The 26,337-nt window shown below is 43.7% G+C and overlaps 1 protein-coding gene across 3 annotated transcripts in view; it reads left to right on the forward strand.

The window, feature by feature from the left end:
- The window catches only part of PHTF1 (putative homeodomain transcription factor 1), a 516,605-nt gene that overhangs the window by 421,972 nt on the left and 68,296 nt on the right, over positions 1 to 26,337 (forward strand). For all 3 annotated transcript variants that reach the window (XM_086923323.1, XM_086923324.1, XM_086923325.1), the window contains one exon: positions 19,294 to 19,449. In XM_086923323.1, coding sequence (XP_086779449.1) covers positions 19,294 to 19,449 — 156 coding nt within the window. The remainder of the gene's footprint in view (positions 1 to 19,293; positions 19,450 to 26,337) is intronic.

Raw genomic sequence — 26,337 nt, forward strand, 5'->3', positions numbered from 1 at the left:
CACCTATTACTACTCCCACTCCACCACCTACTACTCCCACACCACCACCTACTACTTCTACTCCACCTCCTACTACTCCTACTACTCCCACTCCACCTACTACTCCTACTCCACCGCCTACTACTTCTCCTACTCCACCTCGTACTACTCCTTCTCCTACTCCATCACCTACTACTACTCCACCACCTACTACTACTACACCATCTACTACTCGTACTCCACCACCTACTACTTCTACACCACCTATTACTAATCCTACTACTACTCCACCACCTACTCCTACCCCTCCTACTCCTCTTATTCCTTACTCCTACTACTCCTACTCCACCACCTACTACTATTCCACCCCCTACTACTCCTCCTCCTCCTACTACTACTCCACCACCTACTACTACTCCTACTCCACCACCTACTACTCCTACTCCACCACCTACTACTCCTACTCCACCAACTACTACTCCACCACCTACTCCACCACCTACTACTTCACCACCACCTACTACTCCTACTAATTTACCACCACCTACTACTCCTACTACATCACCACCACCTACTACTACTTCTCCTACTCCACCTACTACTACTCCACCTACTACACCTAGTAATACTCCACCTACTACTCCACCTACTACTAGTACTCCACCTACTACCACTCCACCACATACTACTACTCCACCACCTACTACTCCTACTCCATCACCTACTACTCCTATTCCACCTCCACCACCTACTACTCCTCCTCTACCACCTACTCCTACTCCACCACCTACTCCTACTCCTCCACCTACTCCTATTCCTCCACCTACTCCTCCTACTCCACCACATACTACTTCTACAACTACTCCTATTCCTACTACACCACCTACTATTACAACTACAACTACTACTCCTACTCCACCACTTACTACTCCAACTACTCCTACTCCACAACCTACTACTCCACCACCTACTACTCCACCACCTACTACTCCTACTTCACCACCTACTACTCCTACTACTATTCCTACTCCACCACCTACTACTACTACTACTACTACTACTACTACTCCTACTCCACCACCTACTACTGGTGGTGGTGGGTAGGGTGTTTGTGGGTTTAGTGGCAGTGGGTAGGGTGGCAGTCGGTAGGGGTGGAGGGTGGCGGTGGGTAAGGGTGGTGGGTGGTGGTGGGTAGGGATGGTGGTAGGTAGGGGGGTGGGTAGGGCTGGTGGGTATGGTGGTGGGTATGGTGGTAGGGTGGTGGTAGTGGTGTGGTGGTGGTAGGGGTGGGTGTGGTGGTGGTGGTTGTGGTGGTGGTGGGTAGGGTGGTGATGGGTAGGCTGGTGATGGTGGTGGGTAGGGTGGTGATGGTGGTGGGTAGGGGTGGTTGATACGGTGGTGGTGGGTAAGGTGATTGTGGGTAGGGTGATGGGTAGGGTGGCAGTGGGTAGGGGTGGTGGGTAGGGGTGGTGGGTAGGGGAGTGGGTAGGGGGGTGCGTGGTGGTTGGTTTGGTGGTGGTGGGTAGGGTGGGGGGTAGGGTGGAGGTGGTGGGCAGGGTGGTGGTGATGCTTAGCGGTGGTGGGGAGGGGTGGCGAGTAGGGTGGTGATGGTGGTGGTGGGTAGGGTGGTGGGTAGCGTGGTGGTGATGGTGGTGGGGAGCGTGGTGGGTGCATACATGCGTTACATGAGGACACATTCATTTTTGTTAGGCACGGGGTGTTTAAGTGATTTGCCCAAATTCACAGGCAGCGTCGGTTCCAGGCAGCGCATGCGCACCATCTGAAGCCGAGACCTAAAAAGGAGTTAAAAATGGCACAAATTATGTATTTTTTTGCGGGAAATTATCATGGGAAACTCGTATTATTTTCCAGCCAGGAGACCCAATTATTACACCCAAGCCCCAAACAATTCTGACATGGGGTGAGCTAATGCTATATTATAAACACCCATGTATGAAATACAGAATTTTGCGTTTCCCTGCTCCTGTGTGATGTCTGTGTCAGTCTACGTTTCTGTATTTGAATTCGGTGTTTGTACATATCCCAGAATACAAAGAAACACTTGGACTGGGTTAACATTAGACAGGGATGGCGAATTGCGTTAAATATCACCATATACAGCGTTAATAAATAGCCAAGAAATATATTTTCACGGTAAATAAATGGAAGTGTCTTATGATGAGGTAAACATATAAATCCCGTCGTGTAGCCACGAGAAGGGGACGTTTATTACTTATTTTCTGCTAAGTCCGACCTGTACATTGCAACCAAATTGTCGGGAATGGAGGTGACTTAAAACCAGTTGAAATATATATTGCCTATATTAGAATGATGATGCGTACCCTTGGTTTTGCCAATACATTAAAAAACAATATAACCTCGTTATAGGGGAAGAAATGCATTTGCCCCGGGCCCCCAACTCCTTAAGCTGTGCCCGATAGGCAGAGAAGGGTGTAGCGGGCGGCTGAGAGAAGAGACGTTTGCAAACAGAAATAAAGAGAGTCGATACAGATGGGGCCTTTTGGAAAGGGGGGGGGGGGGACGCCCATGCCTTACCGCGCCCTGCTACTTCCCCCCAGGCCTTTCATTCCAGGCTTTCATCCATCACACCCCTGCTCTCCTCCTCAGCCCCCCACGTGCCCTCTTCTGCCCATCTTTCTGTCAATTCCTCGGAACTCCTTCTCCCCCTCCACTCCCCCTTTCTTCACTCTCCTCACTTCGGCACTTCTGTCTTTCCCTTCTGGGTCCTCCCTTTCAGATACCTGCCAACGTTTTAGGACAGGGAAGTGGGAGATTGTGAAATTGAAATAGGGAGAATGTAATTCCCCCATTGACTTCTATTGAACAAGATGCAATTTCAGGCGGGAGATAGCTAAAAGGAAGCCATTTGGGCTCGAAAAATCTGGAGTCTCCTGGCTGAATCGGGTCTATTGGCACGTCTGCTTTCATCCCTTCACTTGTGCATCCCCACAGCACCTCTGCCCCCATCTCTCATCATCCCCACCCCTCAGTCTCAATCATTTCCCTTCAGCCACTGCCGCTTACTTCTCGTTTCTGGGTCGAGTCTGAATCCAAATACTTTGAATCCCAGCAGGGTCGGCTCAGCCCCTCACCCTTTCGGTGTGGATACAGCGTGGCCTTCCATTGGGTAGCTGTACCCTCCCCCTCCTGTTTCCAATGCTTTCGACGGTTACACGCTAGTGGAAGTGCGTGCATCATGGAGTGACCCTCGTACACACACTTTGCCCTCCCCAGACCCTTCTTTACTCATCTTTTCACCTCTCTTTACCTCCTCCTCACGTTCATCCCGCTCCCTTCTTTTCCGTTCCTTTCCTTCCTCTCAGTCCATGGCCCTGTTGTTCCCCCACTTGTTCCATTTCTCTGCATCGGCCGGTGTTATCCTTTTTACACCCCTCCTCCTTCCCTCCCCCTTCTTGTTCTCCGTTACTCTCCTCCTCTCGGTCCTCCGTCCTCCCCCAGACTCTTATTTTCACTTCGCAATCCTGCTCTATTTTTTTTGTCTCCCTTTCTCCTTTCATTCCCGTACGGTTTTGTCCTCTCCCTTCATTTCTTTTCATCAGCCCCCCGCCCCTCCCTCAGGCCTCACACTTCCATGCTTCTCTTCTCCCCTTCATGCTTCTCTTCTCCCCTCGCCTGGTGTCTCTTGCTGCTCCAGGTGTGATCTGCACTCTTCTTCCCCCTTAAATTCTTTAATTCAGCCCCCCCACCCTCCCGGCCCCTCCCTCAGTCTTCACACCTCCGTCCCCCCCCCCTCCCCTTCCATGCCTCAGTGTCTCTCCTTACCTCATCTCTCAGCTCTGGCAGCCCCTGGTCGGCCCTTGTGATTCATGCATCGCCAACAGCCTGTCCCTCGGAGCTCGGCTGTCCCTCACAGTGCAACCACGAGTGAGGGGCTGAAATGACGGCACAAACGCAAAACTAGGCGGACGAGGCGGTGACGCAGTTACAACACTCAGCTCCCCGCACCCACTCCCGGGTCGCTCATTGCAAGACAGGAAGGGCAGGTGCTACCATACCACCCAAATCTAGTGCACACGGTGCTGCTGAATGCTCTATAGGTTGTTGTCCCCAGGAGGAACATTGATATATCGCCCACCTGGCCCCCCCAAACAATTTCATAATCACCTACCAGCAATAGTGGCACCACGCATTAGCACCGCCGCCAACTTCACTGTGTTAGGCGACCCTAATTTTCACTTTGATTCACCGTTAGATCCCACGGCTACTACACTAGCCGATGACTTGGCCGCGCTACAACTCATCCAACGAGTAAATACATCAACTCATGTGAAAGGACACCTCTTAGATCCAGTCTTTAGTAACTGTGTGGATTTCGTAGTTGAGCCCACTCCCTCTCCCCTGGACTGACCATTTTTTGGTGCCCTTCACCTGGTCCACCCAGAAACCCATCCCGGTAACACCTATGACAAGACATGCTAGATCCTGGGCGCGGATACAAGTGGACGAATGGACAAATAAACTAATGGAAGAACTCCCCCCTAATAACGAAGATCCATGTCTGGCAAACTAGGACTATGAAAATTGGATCCTGCACTCCCTCGAAACTATCCTCCCTCTTAAGAAATCTATGGTAAAACGTTCCCACAAAACAGCACCATGGAATTCGAAAGCCCTCAGGAACAAAAAGCGCCAATGCCGAAAAATTGAAAGAAAATGGCGCTCAGACTATTCCACGGAGGAAATAATTCGATATCGGGAGGAAATAAAAGCATATAAAGAGGAAATAAAAGCTGCTCAAGCAGCATACTTCTCTGACAAGATCCTAGCTTCAAAATCTAAATCCAGGGAAATCTTTCAAACTTTGCAAAAACTGACAAAACCAATCCCCCCCCCCCCCCCCCCCCAGTGTATATGAGGAAAAATCTGTCTCCCAATGCAACGACCTGGCAGAATTTTTCTCGGCCAAAGTAAATAAAATATACACTTCCTTCCCTCTCAGCATTACTCCTCTGACAGTTCAGGATACCATCAGGGGGTCAGACCCTGGGCTAGCCTCTTCACCCACACTTGGCCACTTTCCCTGCATGGATCTGGATGTGGTGGAATCCATGGCTCGGAAAGTAAAATCCAGTTCTCCAACCGACCCGGCCCCTCCAGAGGCCATGTTACTCGCATCTCAGACGGTCCTACCTATCATCAAGAACCTTCTGAATGCCTCCATTGCTTCTGGTATTGTCCCTCCTGCCTGGAAACAGGCAATGGTCCGAGCACTGATAAAAAAGCCAAACCTAGACCCATTGGACTTTGCCAACTATCGTCCGATCTCACTGCTTCCCTGGGTGAGTAAAATCGCGGAGAAGTATATCAATCTCCAGCTGGTTAGCTTTCTTGAAGATAACCAGCTGTTAGACTCCACCCAGACAGGGTTCAGACCTAAGCATGGAACAGAGTCCGCCCTCCTAATGGTCATCGAGGAGTCCAGGAAAATTCTTGATCAAGGAGGATCAGTGGCAGTGATCCTCCTTGATCTCAGCGCGGCATTCAACGCGGTCAGTCATAACACCTTACTGAACCGCCTTTCGAGCGTCGGCATTGTGGACAAGGCCTGGCTCTGGTTAAAATCCTTCCTACGCAACAGGTCGTTCCAGGTGTTTGACGGACAGACAGTCTCCTCCAGCATACCCCTGAAGTGTGGAGTCCCCCAGGGCTCCTCTTTAAGCCCCGCGCTTTTTAATATCTACATGAGGCCACTGGCTGAGGTAGTTCGTCCGTATGGAGTTAAGATCATCTCCTATGCGGACGACACCCAGCTGGCGGTCTCACTAGCGCAGGAGGCTCAACATCCACTCTCAGGTGGACTAACAAAATGCTTGGAGGAGGTGAAGGCCTGGATGACTCTGTCATCACTAAAGCTCAACGGTGACAAAACGGAGCTTATGCTCCTGGGCCCGGCTGATCCGACCTTCTTCAACTCATTATGGCCCACCTGTCTTGGCCCCCCCCCCCGGCTCCGAAAGAAAACATCAAAAGCCTAGGGGTATGGCTGGACAGGAGTCTCTCTCTTAACACTCAGGCCACAAAGCTTTCCGCCACCTGCTTTGGACTACTCAGGACATTGAAGAAAGTTCTTCCTTTGCTCCCAATGGAGGCAAAGCAAACAGCCATACAGGGCATAATACAGTCACGACTGGACTCTAACAACGCCCTCTATCTGGGTGCCCCAGAGTACACATTAAAGAGACTACAACTAGTACAAAACTGTGCTGCCCGCACTCTACTGCAGATCCCTCGCAGAACTTCAGTCAGTGAGGCACTGACCAGCCTACACTGGCTCCCAGTGCGTAAGAAAGTCACTTTCAAAGCAATGTGTATTGCCCACCAGGCGTTCTGGGACTCGGGGCCCCAAATCACGCGTAGCCTAGTTAGTCAATATCGTCCAGGCAGAGACTTGCGCTCTAGCCAGGCTTTTATGGCAACAGTCCCTAGAATTAAAAGGACAAGATCAGGCGGAAGGATGTTTGCCTTCAACGCCTCTAAGATCTGGAACTCCCTTCCTTTTCATTTGAGATCCAACCCTGACCTCGCCTCCTTCCGCAAACAATTAAAAACACATCTGTTCAAATCTCCTTAACAACTCAGCTCCACCCCCCTCCTCCCAGTCTGCTAACCTCAATCATACTTCCATCTGGTTCCTCTATCGCTTGGACGCCTCAGGGCAGCAATTTGCGCTCTAAAAATCCATTTACATTCATTCATTCATTCAGGAAGTGTAAAAAGTACAAGAGAATAACGGATAACAAGGAGGGCTCCATCCACTGCAATGCAACAATGACGAAAAGCACACGCACACAAAATTAAAACAAGGGGCGGGAACAGGATACTGAATCCCGCCCCTCCAGGACTCCCTGACCTGCCTCATGGTTGCCAAGGCAATATTTCTAAAAATATTGTCGTGCTACCATAAGGCAGGTCATGGAGTCCTCGAGAGGCGGGATCCAGAGCAGACTCATCTGCTAAACAGGAGCTTTTTCCAATGGCAGGCCTCCATTTCCAGAGGCCTGCCAATGGAAAAAAGGGGCGTGGCTTCACGCCATACTGAAATCCCCTGCTCACAATATCTCTTTGCCTGCAGCAGGGCATGCCCTGCAATGCAGGCTTCGACTTAAAAAAAGACAACATAGACAACAGGGGAGGGGGCGGGAACAAAGGGAATAGGGACAACTGGAGTTTGGCTGGAAAAAAGATAACACCGCCATCGGGGAGAGGGACGGGAGCAAAGGGAATATTGTCAATGGGAGGCGGCATAAAAGAAAGACAAAACAGACAACTGGGGAGGGGGCAGAAGCAAAGAGAATACGGACAATGGAAGGGGGGGTGGGGGAAAAGTGAACAAGGACAATGGCAGGGGGTGGAAGGAAAGTAAAAGACGGCAGGAAATTACTAAAGAAGCCGGGCAAAAGGAAAAGTAGTGTGGGTACCAAAACATATGGCCCTTATCGAAAGCATCCATGCAGCTGGGGCAAACAGCAGAGCAGAAACAAAACAGCCACAAGGCAAGACAAATGTACTCTATCCACGAAGCAAAACTATGGTGGGTGTCTTCAAACTTCCCAGAGACATTACAGATTGCATCGCAGAGCAGCACATGCGCGCTGCCTCTAGACTCGACCTTTTTTGACTTTGACCATACTTTATTCGAACTGTTTTTACAGATCATAAAAGTTCATAAAAAAGAGATCCATATTTCATCAATTATTTGATAAAAGATAATGTTAAAAACAGTCATAAAAACACTAAAAGAAATGTGTTATTCATTCACGGGGATTGTACAGTCTTCTGAACTTTATGGAGAGTTTTAAGAAAGATGCCACAGAATAGCACCCATGTTAATCAGAAATACAAAATTCATCAATGATTCAATAAAAGATGATGTTAATCATAAAAGCATTGTAAGAGATCCATTATTTATTCAGATGGATTATACAGTCATCCGGCATTTAAGGAGAGGCATAGGAAAGATGCGACAAAATAAGACATAATGGTCAGGCAGCATTTTTTTTAAAGATAATCCTTGGCAACATTGTCTAAAATTGTGTTTGGGCAAGATTGGCCGGATAAACCTATTTCGGTGTTCCCGTAAAAGCTTACAAAAAAATAGAACGTGTATGTCAGATTTTGGAGACACCCCATCACAAGGGCAGGCAGGTAGTGCTATTAAAGAGAAGATACCAGATGGGTGCCCTAACATATAAGGAATGAGGTTTAATCTAAACTTCAGCAATAAGAATCAATGGCGTGGGTTTGTCACGGCCGTCAAATAAAAAGCTTGTCTCTCGGTTGTTGATGGAGCCTCGAGATAAGCTCTCACCATATATTTAGGACCACTGAGTCAATTTCTTTCTTCAGCGATAAAATTAGAACAGCGAGCTTTAATTGCTTTTTTAAATAGTCTAACATGTGCTTGGTGTTTCGAAAATAGTTTCTAGGCCTAGGGATTTCAGGTTATTTTTAACATATGATAGCCAAGAAATCCTATGTGCATAGTCCAGTGCAAGGCAGTCCGTCAAGAACGGCTGTGTGAAGTCAGCAAGGTCCCTTCTCCAGATAGAAAACCATAGAAGAATTGGAGCTAGGGATACCTGGTCTGAAATGTAGGGGACTTTCAGCTCAAGGTGGCAACTGTAATTGTAACAGCTTTGTGGGAGACCTATGAGTTTCTTTCAGAATGTATATTCTATAGATTGTAGCGTGGCATGCTTAGTGTAACTATACACACCAGCTCCATAAGTGGCTACTGAGATGAACTTAGCTGAGTAAAACTTTTTTACTGCATGTAAGGGTTTTGAGCCTAACTTTTTCATAAAGGAGGACAGCGCACCTATATTTACATTAGGCCCCTATTTCCCCACCATACTAGACCATGATAGTGCTCTGTCGAATGTCATCCCTAAGTAGGAATATGTAACTGTCTGGGCCACTCTCCGTCCTGCTATATAAAACGAGGGGGCTTTCTTCACCTTCGGGCACTGTCACTGAAATAAAGGATTTTGTCTCATTAGTTTGTAAATTTAGATTGTTCATGTTATGTTAGTATTATTTATACAGCGCACAGCTGCCCCAGCAAAGGGGCGTCCTGGCGCTTGAACAGATGCTAAAACACAACACACGGGGAAAAGGAAAAAGACGGCTAACCAAGTACAGAAAACAGAAAAGTTTTGATAGCACGCCTAAAGAAAGTCAAATTGTCTAGAGCTCGAATGTGCACCGGGAGAGAATTCCATAGCCCAGCGGCAAGCGCTCGGAAGGAGCGACCACCCATCCGACTAAGTTTAAAACGGGGGCAGACCGCAAGATGAAGAGCCTCCGATCTCAAGGACCTCGAAGGAGCATACAGGGTGAGCAAGTTAGCGAGTGCAGGTGGCGAGGAGAGTTTCATAATTTTAAAAGGCAGACAGAGCGCCTTAAACTTGATTCTTTGCCTAACCGGCAGCCAGTATAGGGCAGAAATAGTGCTGGAGACCGAACAGTGCCTGGGAAGACCAACAATAGCCCGCGCCGCAGCATTCTGTACCCTTTGTAGCCTAGATGCCTCAGCCTGGTTTATCCCCAGCATCAGTGCGCTACCGTAGTCTAGCCGAGAGAGAACTGAGGCTTGGACCACGAGCTGCCGGGTGGGGGGGATCAAAAAACTTGAGGATCGGCCTTAGTCCTTGCAGGATTCCGTAGCAGGTGGCAGCAACCTTCTTCGTATGACCTATGAAGGCAAGTGCCGGATCCAGCCACACACCCAGGTTCTTAACTTCGGAGGCGGGTACTGGAGTGACGCCCAATTCTGGGGGCCACCACTGATCTCCCCAGAGCTCCGCATGTTTCCCCAAGACCATAACTTCAGTTTTTTTGGCATTCAGTTGTAAACAATTGTTTTTTAGCCAATTTGCCACTGCCACAAGTCCCGCTCTGAATCTGGGGGCATCCACTTCAGGGTCTCCACTCAGTGTCACCGCCAGCTGCGTATCGTCTGCATATGAGGTCATCGTCAGACCCCACTGTTTGACGACCGCAGCTAGCGGTTTCACGTAGAGGTTGAATAATGTCGGGCTCAACGAGGAGCCCTGTGGGACCCCCAGGTTCAACAGTTGGAAAGTGGACTGGCAGGGTGGTATGGCCACCTTAAAGAAATGGTCAGAGAGAAACGAGCTGAACCACTGAAGAGCCATCTCTGCTACTCCAGCTTCCTCTAGACGCTGAATCAGAATACGGTGAGACACCGTATCGAATGCGGCGCTCAGATCTAATAAAAAGAGCGCCGCCGTCCACCCGGAGTCAAGCAACAGACGCAAATGCTCGGTCATGTAGAGCAGAGCAGTCTCAGTGCTGTGACCCGGCCGAAAGCCATTCTGACTCGGGTCTAATATATGATTATGGACAAGATGTTCAGTCAGGATGGAATTGGCATGAGCCTCTGTGACTTTGGCCATCCAGGGAAGAAGAGATATGGGGCGGTAGTTCTCAGGCAAGAGCGGATCTGCATTTGTCTTCTTTAAAATTGGGGTGACTACCGCCTGCTTCCATGCGGAAGGAACCCTTCCGGTAGACAACGACAGGTTGATCAAGGTACGTATCGGAGCTCGACACACGGGGGAAAGCAACTTAATTCGAGCTGGCTTCAGCGGATCCAGAGGGGAGCCCGATTTAATCTTGAGGCTCAGCTTGTCAAAAGCCTCCATAGATAGGTCAGGCAGGGAAGTCAAGATCTCATAGCCCGAGGGAATCGGGCCAGTGATCTCTGGATCAGGCAGAGACAGGTCAAATGCTCGGTAGATAGCCTGCACTTTCTCCAAAAAGAAGGAGGCTAGACTCTCGCAATGAGAGTCAGAGCAGATTTCTGCCGAGGTGGCTCTTTTGTTCATAAGGTCTTTAAGGACCTTAAAAATTAAATTGGAGGGGTTGGTACTGGTTCGGAATTCCTGGGCATAGAATGCGGCCCGAGTTCCGCAGATTGCCCTATGATAGGTCTTCAATTTGGCAAAATAGACGGATTTCAGGGCGAGGTCATAAGACTTCCTCCATTCCCTCTCAGCTTTCCGGCATGTTTTTTTAAGCTCGGCAAGCGAGTCGTTATACCACGGGCTGGGTACCTTAGAATGACATTTCGACCAGCGCATAGGTATAAGGGAGTCCAGGGCATCCGAAATCCATTTGCAGAACAGGTCGTATCCTTGTTCCACATCCAAAAAAGGGCTCAGGGGTTTCCGCTCCAGTAACCTATAGAAGTCCTCAAGTTTGAGCTTATGCCAGTGTCTTTTAAGAATCAACCTATCCACCGGTTTGAATGGCATAGTATCAATGGGACAAAAGACTTCCACCAGTAAATGGTCAGTCCAACCAACCGAAATCGGGTTAGACACTTTCATCCCCTCCAAAGTGGAGAAGAAGGGATCAAGGATGTGTCCTTCCGTATGGGTGGGAAGTGTTATAAGTTGGAATAGGGAACAGAGAGAGTAAAAATATGGGAAATGCGAGACCAAACCTGTGTCCAAAAAACCTGAACTGAAGGACTGAGAAAGAAAAGATGAAAAAGATCAGCTTCAGGAGTGTTGCATGTCCAGGAGTTAGCATTGGAAGAAGAAAGAAAACCGGAGAGAGAAAGAGAGGAGAGAGATAGAGTCTATGATAGAAGAAAAATAGAGACTGAGTGAGGGAAGCAGCACGAGAAGGCTTCAATGTTTTAGTCCATAGCTTATCCCAGAGAGAAACAGAACAAGAACATTCCAGGTCTTTTTCCCAAGAGAGTTCTAGTTTAGACTTAAGACGTTCAGGATTAGGAGCAGAAAAGAAGCGATAGATAAGAGAAGCTTTAGGAATAGTGGTAAGGATGGCAAGAAGAGGGGGAGAGGGAAGAGGTAATTCAGCAGATGGGAGAGAATAATAACGATCAAGTACAATTTCCATAAGAGTGTAGTATTTCTGTGCAAACGAACGAGGGCAGTGAAACTGAGATTGAAACTGAGGGAAAGAGCAAGGTGAGGAGCCATCAAAAAGGTGATGAACCCAAATAATACCCTTCGACCTCCAAGAAGACCAGGAGATAGGTCTGTTGTGTAATAGAATAAGTGAGTTATACCAGATGGGTAAAAGTAGAAAAGATTCGCGGGAAACCACCGACGTAGAAAATAAGGGCTTTCAGAGAGAAGAAGTATGTTTGAATAGTGGAGATATCGTATAGGAGGATTTACAAGTGAAGCAAAGCACATCTTGAAATGAAAAGGGTAATAATAAGGTCCATTCAATATGAAGCCAAAGGGGGGAGAAAGGAGATATTTCTGATGATAACCACCGAGAAGCCTGACGGAGAGAGAAAGATTCATGATAAAGGCGGAAATCCGGAAAATTAACTCCTCCATTCGATTTAGCTTTACGAAGGGCCGATAGAGATATACGAGCTTTTTTTGTTTCCAAAGAAATTTGGATAAAACAGAGTCAATGCGTTGAAAATAAATAGCCGGGATATGGACAGGGAGCATGGAGAGCAAATAAATCAAGATCGGAGCAATCATCATCTTGACAGAATCAAGACGACCCCACCAGGAGAGGAAGAGATGGTTCCAGGAAGAAAAAAGACTTCCGATTCTAGAGATAGCAGCGTTCATGTTAAGTTTAATAGAGGATGAAATGGAGTTAGAAAAGAGGACTCCAAGATATTTTATCTTATGGCTATTCCAAGCGAAACCAGTGGAGGTGAAAAAGTGTGGGAGACAAAAGTTAGTTAATGGAAGAATCTCCGTTTTATCGGAATTAATTTTATAGCCGGAGACCAGAGAAAACTTCTCAAATTCAGCCAACAAAGAAGGGACAGGGGATACTGGGTCAGAGATAAATAAAAGAATGTCATCAGCATAAGCAGACAATTTGAGCTGATGGTCTCCATATGGGAACCCAGAAATAGAGGAATTATTGTGAATAGAAGATAGAAAAGGTTCAAGAGCTAAAATAAATAGAAGAGGGGAGAGAGGACAGCCTTGACGAACCCCACGTCGAAGCGTGAAGGATGAGGAGAGTTGACCATTTACAAGGACTGAAGCTTTGGGCATGGAATATATTAAAGAAATAAAAGAAATAAACTTAGGCCCAAAACCATGCCATCGCAAGGAAGCAAGCAGGAAAGACCAATCGACACGATCAAAGGCTTTTTCAGCATCCACAGAAATAGCTGCTAGGGGGATAGAGAGGGAAGAAGCTTTATTTAAAACATTAAGGAAAAGTCTAGAGTTATCCGAGGTGAGGCGGCCCTTAACAAATCCGCATTGTTCTTTCCCTATGAGATGTGGCATAAAAGGATCAAGACGTAAGGCTAACAATTTGGCAAACAGTTTGTAATCAACATTAACTAAAGAAATCGGACGATAGTTCGTACAAAACTTAGGATCGCGACCCTCTTTGGGAATAAGGCAGATAGTTGCATCTTGAAAGGAACCCTGAGCAAGGCCAGCGGAGCAAAACGATTGAAAGAGAGAAAGAAGTTTAGGCAAAAGAAGGTCGGAAAAATGTAAATAAAATTCGACCGGAAATCCATCAGGACCAGGTGTTTTGCCTTTAGTAAGGGAAGACAGCACAGTGGAGAGTTCATGAAGGGTAAAATCCATTTCGATGTCTGAAAAATTAAGGTGGGACGTATCAGGCTTAGGTAAATTATCAAAGTAGGAGTGAAGAAGAGCTGGTGTAGGAGGGTTCTCGGGAGTGTACAAAGATTCATAAAACGACTGAAATTGTTCTAAATTATCTTTATCTGTGTGTAAGAGGACATTAGAGAGGGAATAGATAGAGTCTATGAAAGTACGTTCTTTACGCGACTTGAGGTAGTTAGCAAGTAATTTGCCTGATTTGTTGCGACCGCCATAATAACGTGCACTACTCCTGAGGAGAAAGGAGGAGGCCGAGTCAGTGGTAAGTTTGTTATAAGCAATTTTGGCTTGAAGAAGTTCTGGAGACATATGATTGGGGAAAGAAGTATAGAACTGATGCTCCAACGTTTTGATATGGGATAAAGCAACTTTACGCTTTTGAAGAAACTGTTTCTTTTTTTTGGACACGAAATCAATAATGAAACCATGGGCTGTGGCTTTAAAAGAATCCCAAAGGACATGCGAGGAGATATGAGTATCCGAATTGAGCTGAAAGAATTCAGAGGTGAAAGAGCAAAAAGATGAGGAAAAATGAGGGTCAGTTAGTAGGGAGGAGTTAAAACGCCAGCGAGAAGACTTAGGGAGAGGGGGGAGGAGGTCAAAGTCTGTAGCGATAGGAGCATGGTCAGAGATTACAATAGGTTCAATAGAGGAAGACAAAAGATTTTGAGATAAAGAAGAGAAAAGAAAAATGTAGTCAAGACGGGAAAAAGAGGCATGTGGAGGAGAGAAGAAAGAAAAGTCTAAAATGTCTGGATGGGTGAGTCTCCAGGAATCTACAAGGTGAGCCTGTGTAATAGTATCCAAAAACTGTTTATGGGGCTTATGTGGGGTAAAGCGAACAGAGGATTTCCGGTCTAAAAAGGGATCAACAATCTTGTTACAATCGCCTCCTAGAAGGAAATAATCATCTTTATGCTGGACGCATTTAGTAGTAATTGATGGCCAAAAAGAAGAATCAAAGTTCGTGGGACCATAAACGTTAAACACAGTAATTGGAATTGCATTAATAAGAAGCTTAGCTAACACCCAGCGACCTTCATCATCCTTTTCTTCCAACACAATCTTACATTTGAGACGTTTGTGGATCAAGATAGCAACTCCATTCTTTTTATGAGAGGCTGGAGAAAATAACACAGTACCAACCCACTGCCGATTCAACTTCAGGGTTTCAAGGTCAGAGAGGTGGGTTTCTTGAATAAGGGCAATATCGGGATTATAAGAAGCAAGATGGGATAGTACTCTCTGTCGCTTAATAGGATTGTTAAAACCTTTCACATTCCATGAAACAACTTTAAATATTGAAACAGAGTAAACAAGTTAAAGTCAAAAAGGGTGAAACATACTGTGATAGCAATTTATCCCCCTTCTTAAAAATCGGAATTATAATAGATTTTGACCAAGAGTCTAGTGGGCCAATCTTGGCTACCACGTTGAAAACATTGAACAAAATGGGCCCCAAAGGTCAGGAAATCTTTTGGGGTACCGTCTGGTCCCGGGGCTTTGTTGTTTGTGCACTGATAGAGGGCTTCTCTTATCTTTGAGAGATGGAAGGTAAGGACAGGTGCTGTATTTAAACCATCTTTAATCATTGGCAGATACCTGCCTTCCTCCCTGGCCGAATATTTTAGAATAGTGATCCCACATACGATTTTTCATCCATGTGGCTGTCAAAGCTGGGATCTGAAGATGCTTTCAGAAATAGGGCGTTAATTACCTTACAAAATTCCCTAGAGTTTTTTCGGTTGGAAGCCTGCTGGAGTTGTTCCCATGCTTCCTCCTTCATTGTTTGTAATCTAGCCTTCCTAGCATCTTTGTAGATTTTACGTGCTTCAGTACATTTTTGTCGAACCAACGCGGAGCAGTTATTTTAGTGGCTACAGCATTTTTTTTTAAATTATTTTTTACCTCCCACAATATTGACTCAAAAGCAGTCACAACCTTGATTGGATCATTGTTCGTTCCAAGGCATATCATGATTTCATTATATCTATTTGCGACTAACGAAGGGACGAGTTTTGCATTGTTAATTTCACTCCATTTTAAAACAGTACTGTTTTGCCTGGTTATGACTGGTTTTATGCTTGTTGTATGTTTGGTGTGGATCACCACCCAATCCAGGTGGCAGGAGATTGCTGTGTGGTCACTAAATGTAGTGAATCTTACTTTTAGGTCTTTTAAGGGATGCTGATGCAATAACAAAATCTATAGTTGATCCCTGAAGCGTGGATCCAAACAAATTCTGCGGCACCCTGAGGACTCAAATATGGGGTTCATTATAGCGAAATCTTTTATAAAAAGAAGTCTATTGAGAGCGTCACTATACAGATTGTATGTGAAATCCATAATGCCATCACCTTCCGCATTAAATAATCCACAATTCGTATTTGTTTCTTGCAGTCTTTAAAAACTACATTTAATTTTGATTCAAGGAGGTCTACAACTTTTGCCATCTCACCCCCAAGGTTGTTGTTATAGTAATTTATTAAAAGTGTTGTACTGCCCCCCTGATCTGATAGGCTTAGTATATTAAAATATGGACAATCGTTACATAAGGACAAGACTTGAAATTTAAGGGTGTTTTTTAATAGCGTCAATGTACCACCCTTTGGTTGACCGGATTTTGACTGTAAGGCTGGGTTATGGAAGGTACAATAGCCATCCATATTGATGGGATTTAATTCCCAGGTTTCCTGTAAACAGATTATGTTGAAGGAAGTTATGTAGTGATACCATATTTGATCACACTTTTTCAAACCTAACCCTGCTATGTTCCATAAAATCATTGTTAACTGATCATTTTCCTCCATGGTTTGTAATGCATACTCCGCCCACCTTCTATGACTGCTCGATAAGGTGTATTGAGGTACCCCCTATGTCATTTGTCAATAGCAAGCTTCTAAGTCAGCCAATGCTATGAAATGATTACTAGTTGGAAAAGAGTTGGATATTAGCCTCAATAGTGTTGATGGTTTGTTATGGGGGGAACTAACAGCGGTCCTAGGTCACCTTTCCTAGGGACATTGAGCTACAGGTTTGTAGAAAAAGCCTAAAGGCAGAGCAATTATCTGGGACACCGGTGATGGGCCTTAGATAGTACAGTTAGATGTTTTCGGACCAGAAAATGTGAATTAAAACTTAGAACAACACAGTGCCCCCCCACCCAATTGTTTTATCTGAGTTTCCAAACCAGCCCACCTTTCTTGCTATTAGGATACGTGTGAATGCTCCTGGCCACCTCTCTGTATATTTGTTAATCCAATGGCACTCTTTTAGAATTAGTTGATCAGTTGTTTACATTTGCATACGTTTCACCTCCGGGGAGTTGGCCATGATCATTCTATAAGGACAGGTTGCAAGCGGTAAGTCTAATCTCGAGTGAAAATGAGTTCTAAAAGTACTTCCTGGCCTTCCAGTCTTCATTTTGAGTACCCACTGTCCTTCGGGGTGGTGAGGAGGTCCCCAATAAGATCTCTGTATTGATACTGCCTCTAGTTGGGCAGTAACAAAGGGAGGGGGAGGCAGGAAGTAGATATTTTGGACGGTTGCAGTGGACTTGATGGTTCCCTCACGGTCAAGTCAAGTGTGAGTTGAGATGCTGGAGAGGGGCGCAGTAATTCCTTGCGGTCTGTCAGCTGAAATATTGCCAAACTTATTCAGACACACCATGCCTGTCCAACCGGAGCGGTGTCATGAGTAGCAGTAGTTAAGCTGGGACTTCCCGGGGGGTTCTCTCTCTGGTGGACTACCTACTCTATTCTGACAAGTCTTTCCGAAACTGGCTACAGCAGCTTTACAATTATCTGTTCGCCTCTGTGGAGGACTCCCTCCTAGTCTGGTTGAGAGGGCAGAGTAGGGTCCGCATCCGTAGCGCTACATTTGGTCGCTCTCCCTCACTTTTTCTTCTTGGTAGGCAGTTCTTAGGGAGAGCACGTAGCTCTACTTGAGCGTGTGGGGCTTTAGTCGTGCCTTTGGGGGGTAATTAGCGTTTCCGCTGGGGTGTCGGTAATTGACACAGAATGGTCACCAGATATATCCGCAATAATAGATGGCACCAATGGAAGTCCAGCCTTCCCCATAGAGAGCCTGCTCACTGTACGTTAAATTTCTTTCTCCAGGGCATCTGATGCCCTTAGCAGGAAAGATTTCAGGGTGTTAATGGATTCACCTCCTCGTTCTACTGGGTTATTCTTCCATTTTCCCATCTTTTGCCCAAGAAAATCTACTGCCGTTGGGAACTCAATCACGTTAGAGGGGTGGACCGGTTCTGGCTCCGACAGGCGTGGACGGGCCCACCCTTGGCCCGGGCACATCCCCGCACAAGTTTGGTGCCCCCAGGCTGCATCCAGCTTAAATGTGTGTGGTTGTCCTTGGGGCTGCTGTAGTACCGGGCGTCCAGTGACACTCTCCGGTGCCGGCCCCCTCCAGGAATCAGCAGACGGCAAAACAGCTACCCCGACCGTGGGACTGCGTCACGCTTAAATGCGCGTGGTTGTCCTTGGAACTGCTGGGGATTGTAATTCTAGGCGACCAGTGGGCCTCTCCATATCTGCCTCGACCAGGAATCAGTAGATGGCAAGACAACTAATCCAACCGCGAGGCTGCGTTGCGCTTAAATGCACGTGGTAGTCCTTGGGGCTGCTGGGGATTGTAGGTTTGGGCATCCAGCGGCACACTCCGGTACCGGGCCCCACCAGGAATCAGCAGGCGGCAAAACAGCTACCTTGATTGCGGGGCTGCTTCATGCTTAAATGAGCGTGGTTGTCCTTGGGGCTGCTGGGGATTGTAGTCCCAGGCGTCCAGCAGCACCCACCGGTACCGGCCCCCACAGGAATCAGGAGACGGCAAAACAGGTACCCCGACCACGGAGATACCTCACAGTTAGATGCCTGTGGTTGTCCTTGGGGCTGCTGGGAATTTGTAGTCCTGGGACTCCATAGGCACTGTCTCATACCAGCCCCACCAGGAATCAGTAGGCGTCAAAACAGCATGACTTAAAAATTACTTTAAACAAGGTCCATTTGTTGAACATTTTATTAAAGCCAAGAACTTCCCCAAAATTACCACATTCTCCAACATTATGCATCTCAATTGGATTCCTCAGTTTCATTTCATCACCAGTACCAACACTGTTACCTCACCACCACCCATGCCAATAACAGCACTGTCAATATACGCACCACCAATAGCATACCTCTCCCACCTTGCTAAGCACTAGGCAAACCATTAGGTCTCTCTTTAATGCACTATTGCATAAAAACGTATTTTATCCATGCCTGTATGATTATTGGCTTTGCCAATCCTTGTTTTTGGTCAGATCTTGAGGCAGGAATATTTTTTCAGAGCACTTTTCTCCTGTGCAGAAACACATATGAGGAATTGGTTAAAAAAATATAGTAAGCGTCCATAACTATTCTCTTTTGAGGATGACTGGTGGAAATCAAGGATTTAACTTAATCTGCAGAAAAGTCAACTCACATGGACACCTTTGGGCAGGTGGTTTCAAGACACTAATGTATAGAATAAGTAAGAAAAGCAGGAGCCTTGTAAGGTGTTGTAAGAGCTTGATAAGAACCTACTGTTCTGCTCACATTTATGGAAGACAAAATCTGTGTCCTCTCCTGATGTTGCATTCTTTTTCTCTTGGCAGGTCCTGCATGGTCACACAACATTCCTAAGCTATGTTTATAACTGGGAACTGTTAATCTGGGAAACAGCACTGTTGATTTTTCTGCTGCGTTTAACTTCCCTTGGATCGGAAACAAACAAAAAGTACAGCAATGTATCTATTTTACTGACGGAACAGGTACTGGCATTTTGGTTGTTTATGCATTCAGTTGTCGAAGACGGCACATTGAACATGGGAGGTTTAACAATTAAACTGTTATGTAATGGACTGGTTTAGGGCAGCCCACCCCACTAATATTAGTGGTCATACTATCTATGTTTTATTAATGGGCAATTCAATTTATGGCTCCAAACGCAAGATTTATATCAAATATGATAATTCTAAAAATAGGCAAATATAGCGGTTACGTTTACATCAAGTTTAAGTTTATTGATATAGTTTTAGACCTCAATTGAGATCATTGATATGAAAGAGTCTTTCAAGATTGCAATAATATTCACAGTAATCGAGACATTTATAAATTAGTATTAAAATATCTTTAAACAGCGCTTACATTTTTTTTAAATTTGACATAGCTTACATATCCATTCTGTGAAGGAATGATAAAATTAATTAATCTAGTCTAGTTTTATAAAAAAAAAAAACGTTATATATAATGGACTTAAACATCGCTGTGGTTCTACAATTACTAGGCAAAAGAAAAGTACATGTCTCAAAATTTGCTTTCGTCCTGGACAGGGATGACAGAAGATGGAATCTTTTTTTGTGATGTACATAGTCACCTGTATAGCCATACTGTGGAAGGATGCCTAGCCTTAAAAGTAGTATTTGTCTTCATACACTATGCTCTAAAGATAAAGATAGATACATTTAGGCTTGTTCGTAACATATCATGTTTGTAAAGGTCCAAACTGTGAGTTAATATTTCTCAGAAGTAGTCTCTGTTATGCAGGAGTCAATAAATGAACATTTTCCATTTGCACTCTAGTCTTTCTAGTGCCAATTGGATATTTACATGAAGGTATAGTACCCTTTTGAGGTTACCACGGTTTCATAATTTAATAGCTCTCTCAGGGAACCATTCGAGGTTTAAATTTTACAGTATGCCCAGCTTAATTTTTCTGTAATTTCCTGGGTGTATCTCCTAGCCAAGTCAAATTCTAGCCTCAATACCTGAATTGGAACTGCTGGGGTTGCTGAACAAAATATTTGTAAGATGTTGCCTTTGTATACATTCAAAGTAGACCACTTATCATTTATCTCTGGGGTGTATTGAAATGTGTTTAATGCACCGGTGTGTGCCAGTGCTTTAGTCCTTATTTGTGTGAAATGATGTGTATTTTCAAGGTGATGAGAAAATATTTTGCTAAGGTAGGTATATGTCTTAACCTGCTATATTCTCTCGTCTCCTAAGTACCAGCCAAAGGGTTTGCAATGTTTCCTGCCCTTAAAAGCAACCACCTTAGTTTTAGAGATGCTAGTTTTGAGAAAATTCTTCTTAGCGTTACATGTGGTGCATTTAGATTGCACTATAATCCAATCTTGGATAAGTCAAAGATGACCACATCATCTGCATGCATCAGTGTGTGGAGGGATTGGGAGGATAGTTCTAGGGTAGGTTTATAAGGAGAGTAAAGTCATAAAGAAACAGAGAACAGAAGCGAAGCCAGTATGCACCCATTCCCTTCTTAGGTCAAGCCTGGGCAACGCATGCGCTGCTCTGCGAAGCATGCTGTATTTGATTATGGACTGGAAGTCTCCTGCTCTACGCCCATATTTTTCATTGGTTTGTGTCATTGTCCTTTGTAAATGCTGGCTTCTGATTCGTTAATAGGCTTGTTAGCCCCTCTTAGTACCGCTTTGTCTTCATTTGTTACATCCCATGAGGACTGGACCTTTACTTCTGTTGTTACACAGTATGTCTTATTTAGTCCGAAAGCACTATTTTCTTTAATGAGTTTCTCCTACTGCAGACACGACATGCGCGCTTTCACTTTCCAAGCAGCCTGAGACAATGGCGGGCGCTTCTTTGAAATGAAATAGATTTCGCATTTACAAGAGTTTGAACTATTGACATTGCAAACAACTATGTCTTTTTATGTGCTAATTATCAAAACAGCTCGTCGTCATTTACAATGCCAATAGCTTAAACTCATGCAAATGCTAGACTTATTGCTTCGCAAATGCTTGTTGTACCCTTGAAGGTTAAGCTTTTACTCACACCCATCAGCACTCTAAACTAAGTGCATGTGTGTAAGGCAGTTATCACTCTTAGTAAGTTTGATGGAATGCCTAATTCAGTAAGTCAACTCCACAGGGTTGGGCTGTCTACTCAATCAAAAGCTGTGAAAAAGATTATAAAAGCAGTGAAAATAATTTGTGATTTAAAATTAACATGTTTGTATATCAATGTTTGTACAATCGCAGTGTTGCCAATTATTGTGTGCTTCAGTCTAAAACCTGATTGTTCTCTTGGAATAATTCTTTTCTGGTATGCGAAGTCTTGCAAATGTTAGAATATACTTCTTGCGAAGATTATTCCTTTCACGTTGAGAAGGACGATCTGTCTGTAGTTTTCTGATGCAGTTGAATTATAAGATTTCCTTTCGATGAATTTGGCATATGGCCTGTTGTAAAGCAGTGTGTAAAAAACAAGAGCAAATATTTACCCCGTACATCTGGATTATCTTTCAATACTTAAATTAGAATTTGTCAGGGCTCATAGCTCCAGCGTGTATTGAATTTTTTATTTAAATGTATATAAAGTTCACTGTTTACTTACTCGTTGGTGACGAAATCCCATCTGAGTAATGGTCGTCCTTAGGGAACATAAGTGACTTTCTTTTGCAAATAAATCTACCTTTTCAGCATACAACTTGGCAATATATAGCTAGATTCATCATTGTCCCGTTTTGCGAGTCCTTAATAGCGATTATTAAGGAATCGCTATTAAAGACTTGCAAAGCGGGATTCATGTAGAAATCACTAAAAAAATTGCGATTCCTACAGCTTTTTTATTTGCGATTAGCAATTTGCTAATCGCAAATAAGGATGCGATTTCAAGGGTGCCAGGGGTGTCCAAAGGACACCCTGTAGCACCCCTGAAATGTAATTTTTGACTGATGTTGCGCACACACATGTCCAAAGGACATGTGTGTGTGTAACATACAACTTAGAAAAATGCTCTAAAGTGCATTTTTCTAAGTTTTCGCTATTTACCACGAAGTCAGACTTCGCGGTAAATAGAGGCCAAAAATAGCGATTTCGCAATTTTTAAATGCTTCTTGAATTGCATTTAAGGAATCTCTAATTGAGATTCCTTAAATGCAATTATTCGCAAATATGCGATTTCAAAACATTTGATTTTTGCATTTGGGATGATGAATCCCAAATGCAAAAATAGCGCTCGCAAAGGGCCAGATTCTTAGAATTTGGCCCTTTGCGAGCCGTTTTCGGCTTGATGAATCTGGCCGATAATCTTTACATGCAAGTGGTGGAGTGGAAACAGTTGGAGGAGTTTTTTGGGACCCAGTATTGAATGCTACAATTGTCCAGAATTGTTTTGAGTTTTGGCTGAGAGCTACTTGATGGAGATCATGCCAATGCTTATCAGATACCTTTCTTTTTTGGGCAATTCAATATGTTTTCCTGTTTATTCCTCAGGTCCTGTAGTTCTTAATTCCTGGTTTTGGACTGCTGCATAAATTGTTATAGTGTAAATTTATTTCTTCAAATAGTTTTGCATCGGTTTGATCTTTTATCAGTGTTACCTTCCTTTTAGGTGGTTTACTTGTTAACTTTAATTCATTCCATGATCCATGTGTCCAATTGTGCTATATTGAAGGATTGCATGATTATTGATTTCAAGAGCATGTATGTTTACTTCTATGAATTGACCAAATAGGGTGTAACTGGAAATTTTGTTGTCTAATATTGATGTGCCTGAGATGCTTCTTCTGGCTGGTTCGACTGGTTTATAAGACCCAACTCTTCTGCAGAATAAAACTTCATCTTTGATTTTAAGACATGAAAGCAGTATTTTGCCATGCCTGTCTGCTTTATAGTTTCTTAGAACGATTGATTCAGAAATATTCCATGCTTCTTTGAGCTCCTTGTTTCTTTCTGAGCTCAGCAACGTATTGGATATTCCCATCGAAGTCAATATTTATCTTACTTCTTTTTCAACTACATCTTTGATTAATTCAAATATTTGAATGAATATTGAATTGTTTTGCTGGTAAGGAAGGGCATATACATTAAACAAAAGGAGATTTTTTTGTGGGGCTCCCATCTTTGACATATTTAATTGAGTGCATTGTATATTTTTGCTGCGGGATGGTAAAATCTCATGATCCCAATTGTAATCAACTGTAAATAGTGTCGCTAGACCACCATTTGCATGACCTTTGTTGGAACTCTGTGCCGGACTTCCTATTGTGTTGTAAGTTCCTGTTGAAAATTGTTTTTTCGACCAAGTCTCTTCTAACAAATAATTGATGCATTTAAGCTTCCTAAATATTTGATTTTTCCTTCATGTAGGCTGTCAAGTTTCCAAAAAGGAGGAACTTTTTGCTGAAACGTTACTTAGAGATTATTTCAGTTTATTTCCATTTAACTTTTCCGAGAGCCAAGACCATTTAATTATCTGGAGTTTTGAGGGTCAAATGATTTCAAGGACTTATATTACTAGCATCACAGTTAAGTTGGATGATCAGTGAATTAGTGAGCCTATGGAGGATATAGGATTAGTAGTAGAAGTTATAAGCTTTGCTTCAGTTAGGTGAGATCATCCTAAATTTCTTACTGAAGATTTAAATTGTTGAATCTACTTTTACAAAGGAAGTTGCCGCTTTGCAAACTTATTGTTGGTATCAATTTATATCAGAAATCGATTCTCACTAAGGATAAATTCTGCTTGTTTAGAAAGTAAATAAACCACCTTTATTTCGACTGAGGAGAAGGATTAAATCTGTTGATGCATGCATAACAAACAAAAGATCTTTTGCCTGTTTAATGGACTAAGTTCTCTGGGAAAAAGATTTGTAATTTCAATGATTGGTGAGATGAAATTAAAGGTATAGAGTAAAAGTGGAGGACTTGACGTTTTGATTATCAGCATTATTAGGATGCACATCTGATTTTTCCTGTGTGCAGAAGGGAAGAGTTCTTACATTCTAGTGCTAGAGGATTTAACCATTCACTTGAGTCAACAAAGACTGCCATTAATTGATCATTCATCAGTCACAAATCCTGGGTTTGTTTTAATTGGGATATAGTGACTGTGTCTATGTCATTATCATTATCCTTGCTGATCTAATTGAAAATCTGTTGCTTCTTTTCTGCTTTGTTGATTAAAAATCAGCAAATAAGGTAAGGACCAATGGGGGCTATATTTGGCAATTGCTGCTGAGGAGTATGATCTTCACAAAATATTTTTTGGAGGTAAAACACTTTTTCTGTGTCAATTTCTGCTTTATGATTTCCTCTGTCTGTTTTTCTAGTTTGGGTCAATTGGTCGTTTTGTGGATTTTGCTTTCCTTTGTATTTTTAAACTCCTTTTGATGAGAGATTAGGTTTGTGTTTTTGGTCTTACTATAATCATCAAGTAGCGTTGGATGTACACTTTATTAGTAAGTAATTTTAATATTACTGTTCAAATTTCAAGGTTGTGATCAGAATTTAATGTTGTCTTTTCCAAAAGTAGCAACATTGACTCTAAAATTCTCTGTAGAACATGTAAGACATTCAGATAATTGGGCATAATCTCCTTGTAAATGAAAGGAAATGTGTAGGGGAAAATCAAGCATATTTGCGAGATAATCTGTATGCAGGTGACCTTCACTTGGTGTGCTATTGAAGAGGTCTAATGTCTCTTTTGCTTCTGTTTTGCTAGTTGCGAGGATCAAGGAACCAATATTGATATGTGGTAGGGTATACTGTATGAGAGTCATAACTGGAGACTTATATTCAGATGTTTTGTTCTCAAATAACGATTGATTGTTTTCTACAGATGATAAATACCCTTCGAGCATGCTATCTATAGCTTTATTTGTCATTACTGGTTCTTCATGAATACTTAGTTTTACTTCCCTTGAATTTCTATTCACTGAAGAACAACACTTTCATTTTGGGCTATTTAATACCTTCTAGTGAAACAACATGCAATGATTTTTCCTGTCCCCTTTTTACCCGGAGGGTTGGCCTTTTAATTAAATGGCTTCATTTTTTCAGTGTTCTGTGGCTGTTATGCAGTGATCATAAAGTTTAACTTTGCTAGGCCCAATACTAATATAATATGATATGTCTGAATTGACAACTGATTTGGTTTGTAATAAAATAATGTACCTCAAAAGGATATTGTCAGATAGAAGTGATTCCACTAACCAAGCAGTATTTCACTGCAAAAACGCCTTTGTCTGCTTAAAACGGCTTGTTGAATTTGGATTGCTCAGTTGCTTTTAGTGACTAAAAAGTAAGAATAAAAGTTAAAGATATGTCTGATTTTATTGTAAAAACATTTGATGTTTAGGTAGTCTCTTTCTGCAATTAAACACTAGTAGTAGGATGTATGACATTATAACGCATGCTTTTACAACGCATGCTGTTACAACGCAGGTTTTACTACTCATACCTTTACAACGCATTACACTTTGGGGTGCTGGATAGTGAATAGTTTAATTTACTATTCCAACTCCAGTCCCCGTGGACACTAGGGAAGGTGTTGGATAGTAAATTAAACTTATTCCCTATCGGAAAGCGCCCCCCAGTGTAATGCGTTGTAAAGATATGTGTAGTAATACCTGCGTTGTAATAGCTTTGCGTCGTAAAAGTTTCGTTGTAAAGGATGTTTCCCCTAGTAGTACTGTATGAGTAGTGCTTGCGCCTGAAAAAAAAGTAGATATCCACAATAAAGGAGTGAGTCATTTTACTCAAATCCCCTTGGAAGTTATCACATCGACTGCAGCCTCCACCCATAGCATAGAGTCGCTGAACTTTTCGATTAGAAGCAGCTGATAGAAAGAGCATGGAAAAGTACAGCTTATTGCTTAATTTTCCAGATCTGTT

The sequence above is a fragment of the Lissotriton vulgaris genome, chromosome 5 (assembly GCF_964263255.1).
Source record: "Lissotriton vulgaris chromosome 5, aLisVul1.2, whole genome shotgun sequence".
Classification (NCBI taxonomy): domain Eukaryota; kingdom Metazoa; phylum Chordata; class Amphibia; order Caudata; family Salamandridae; genus Lissotriton; species Lissotriton vulgaris.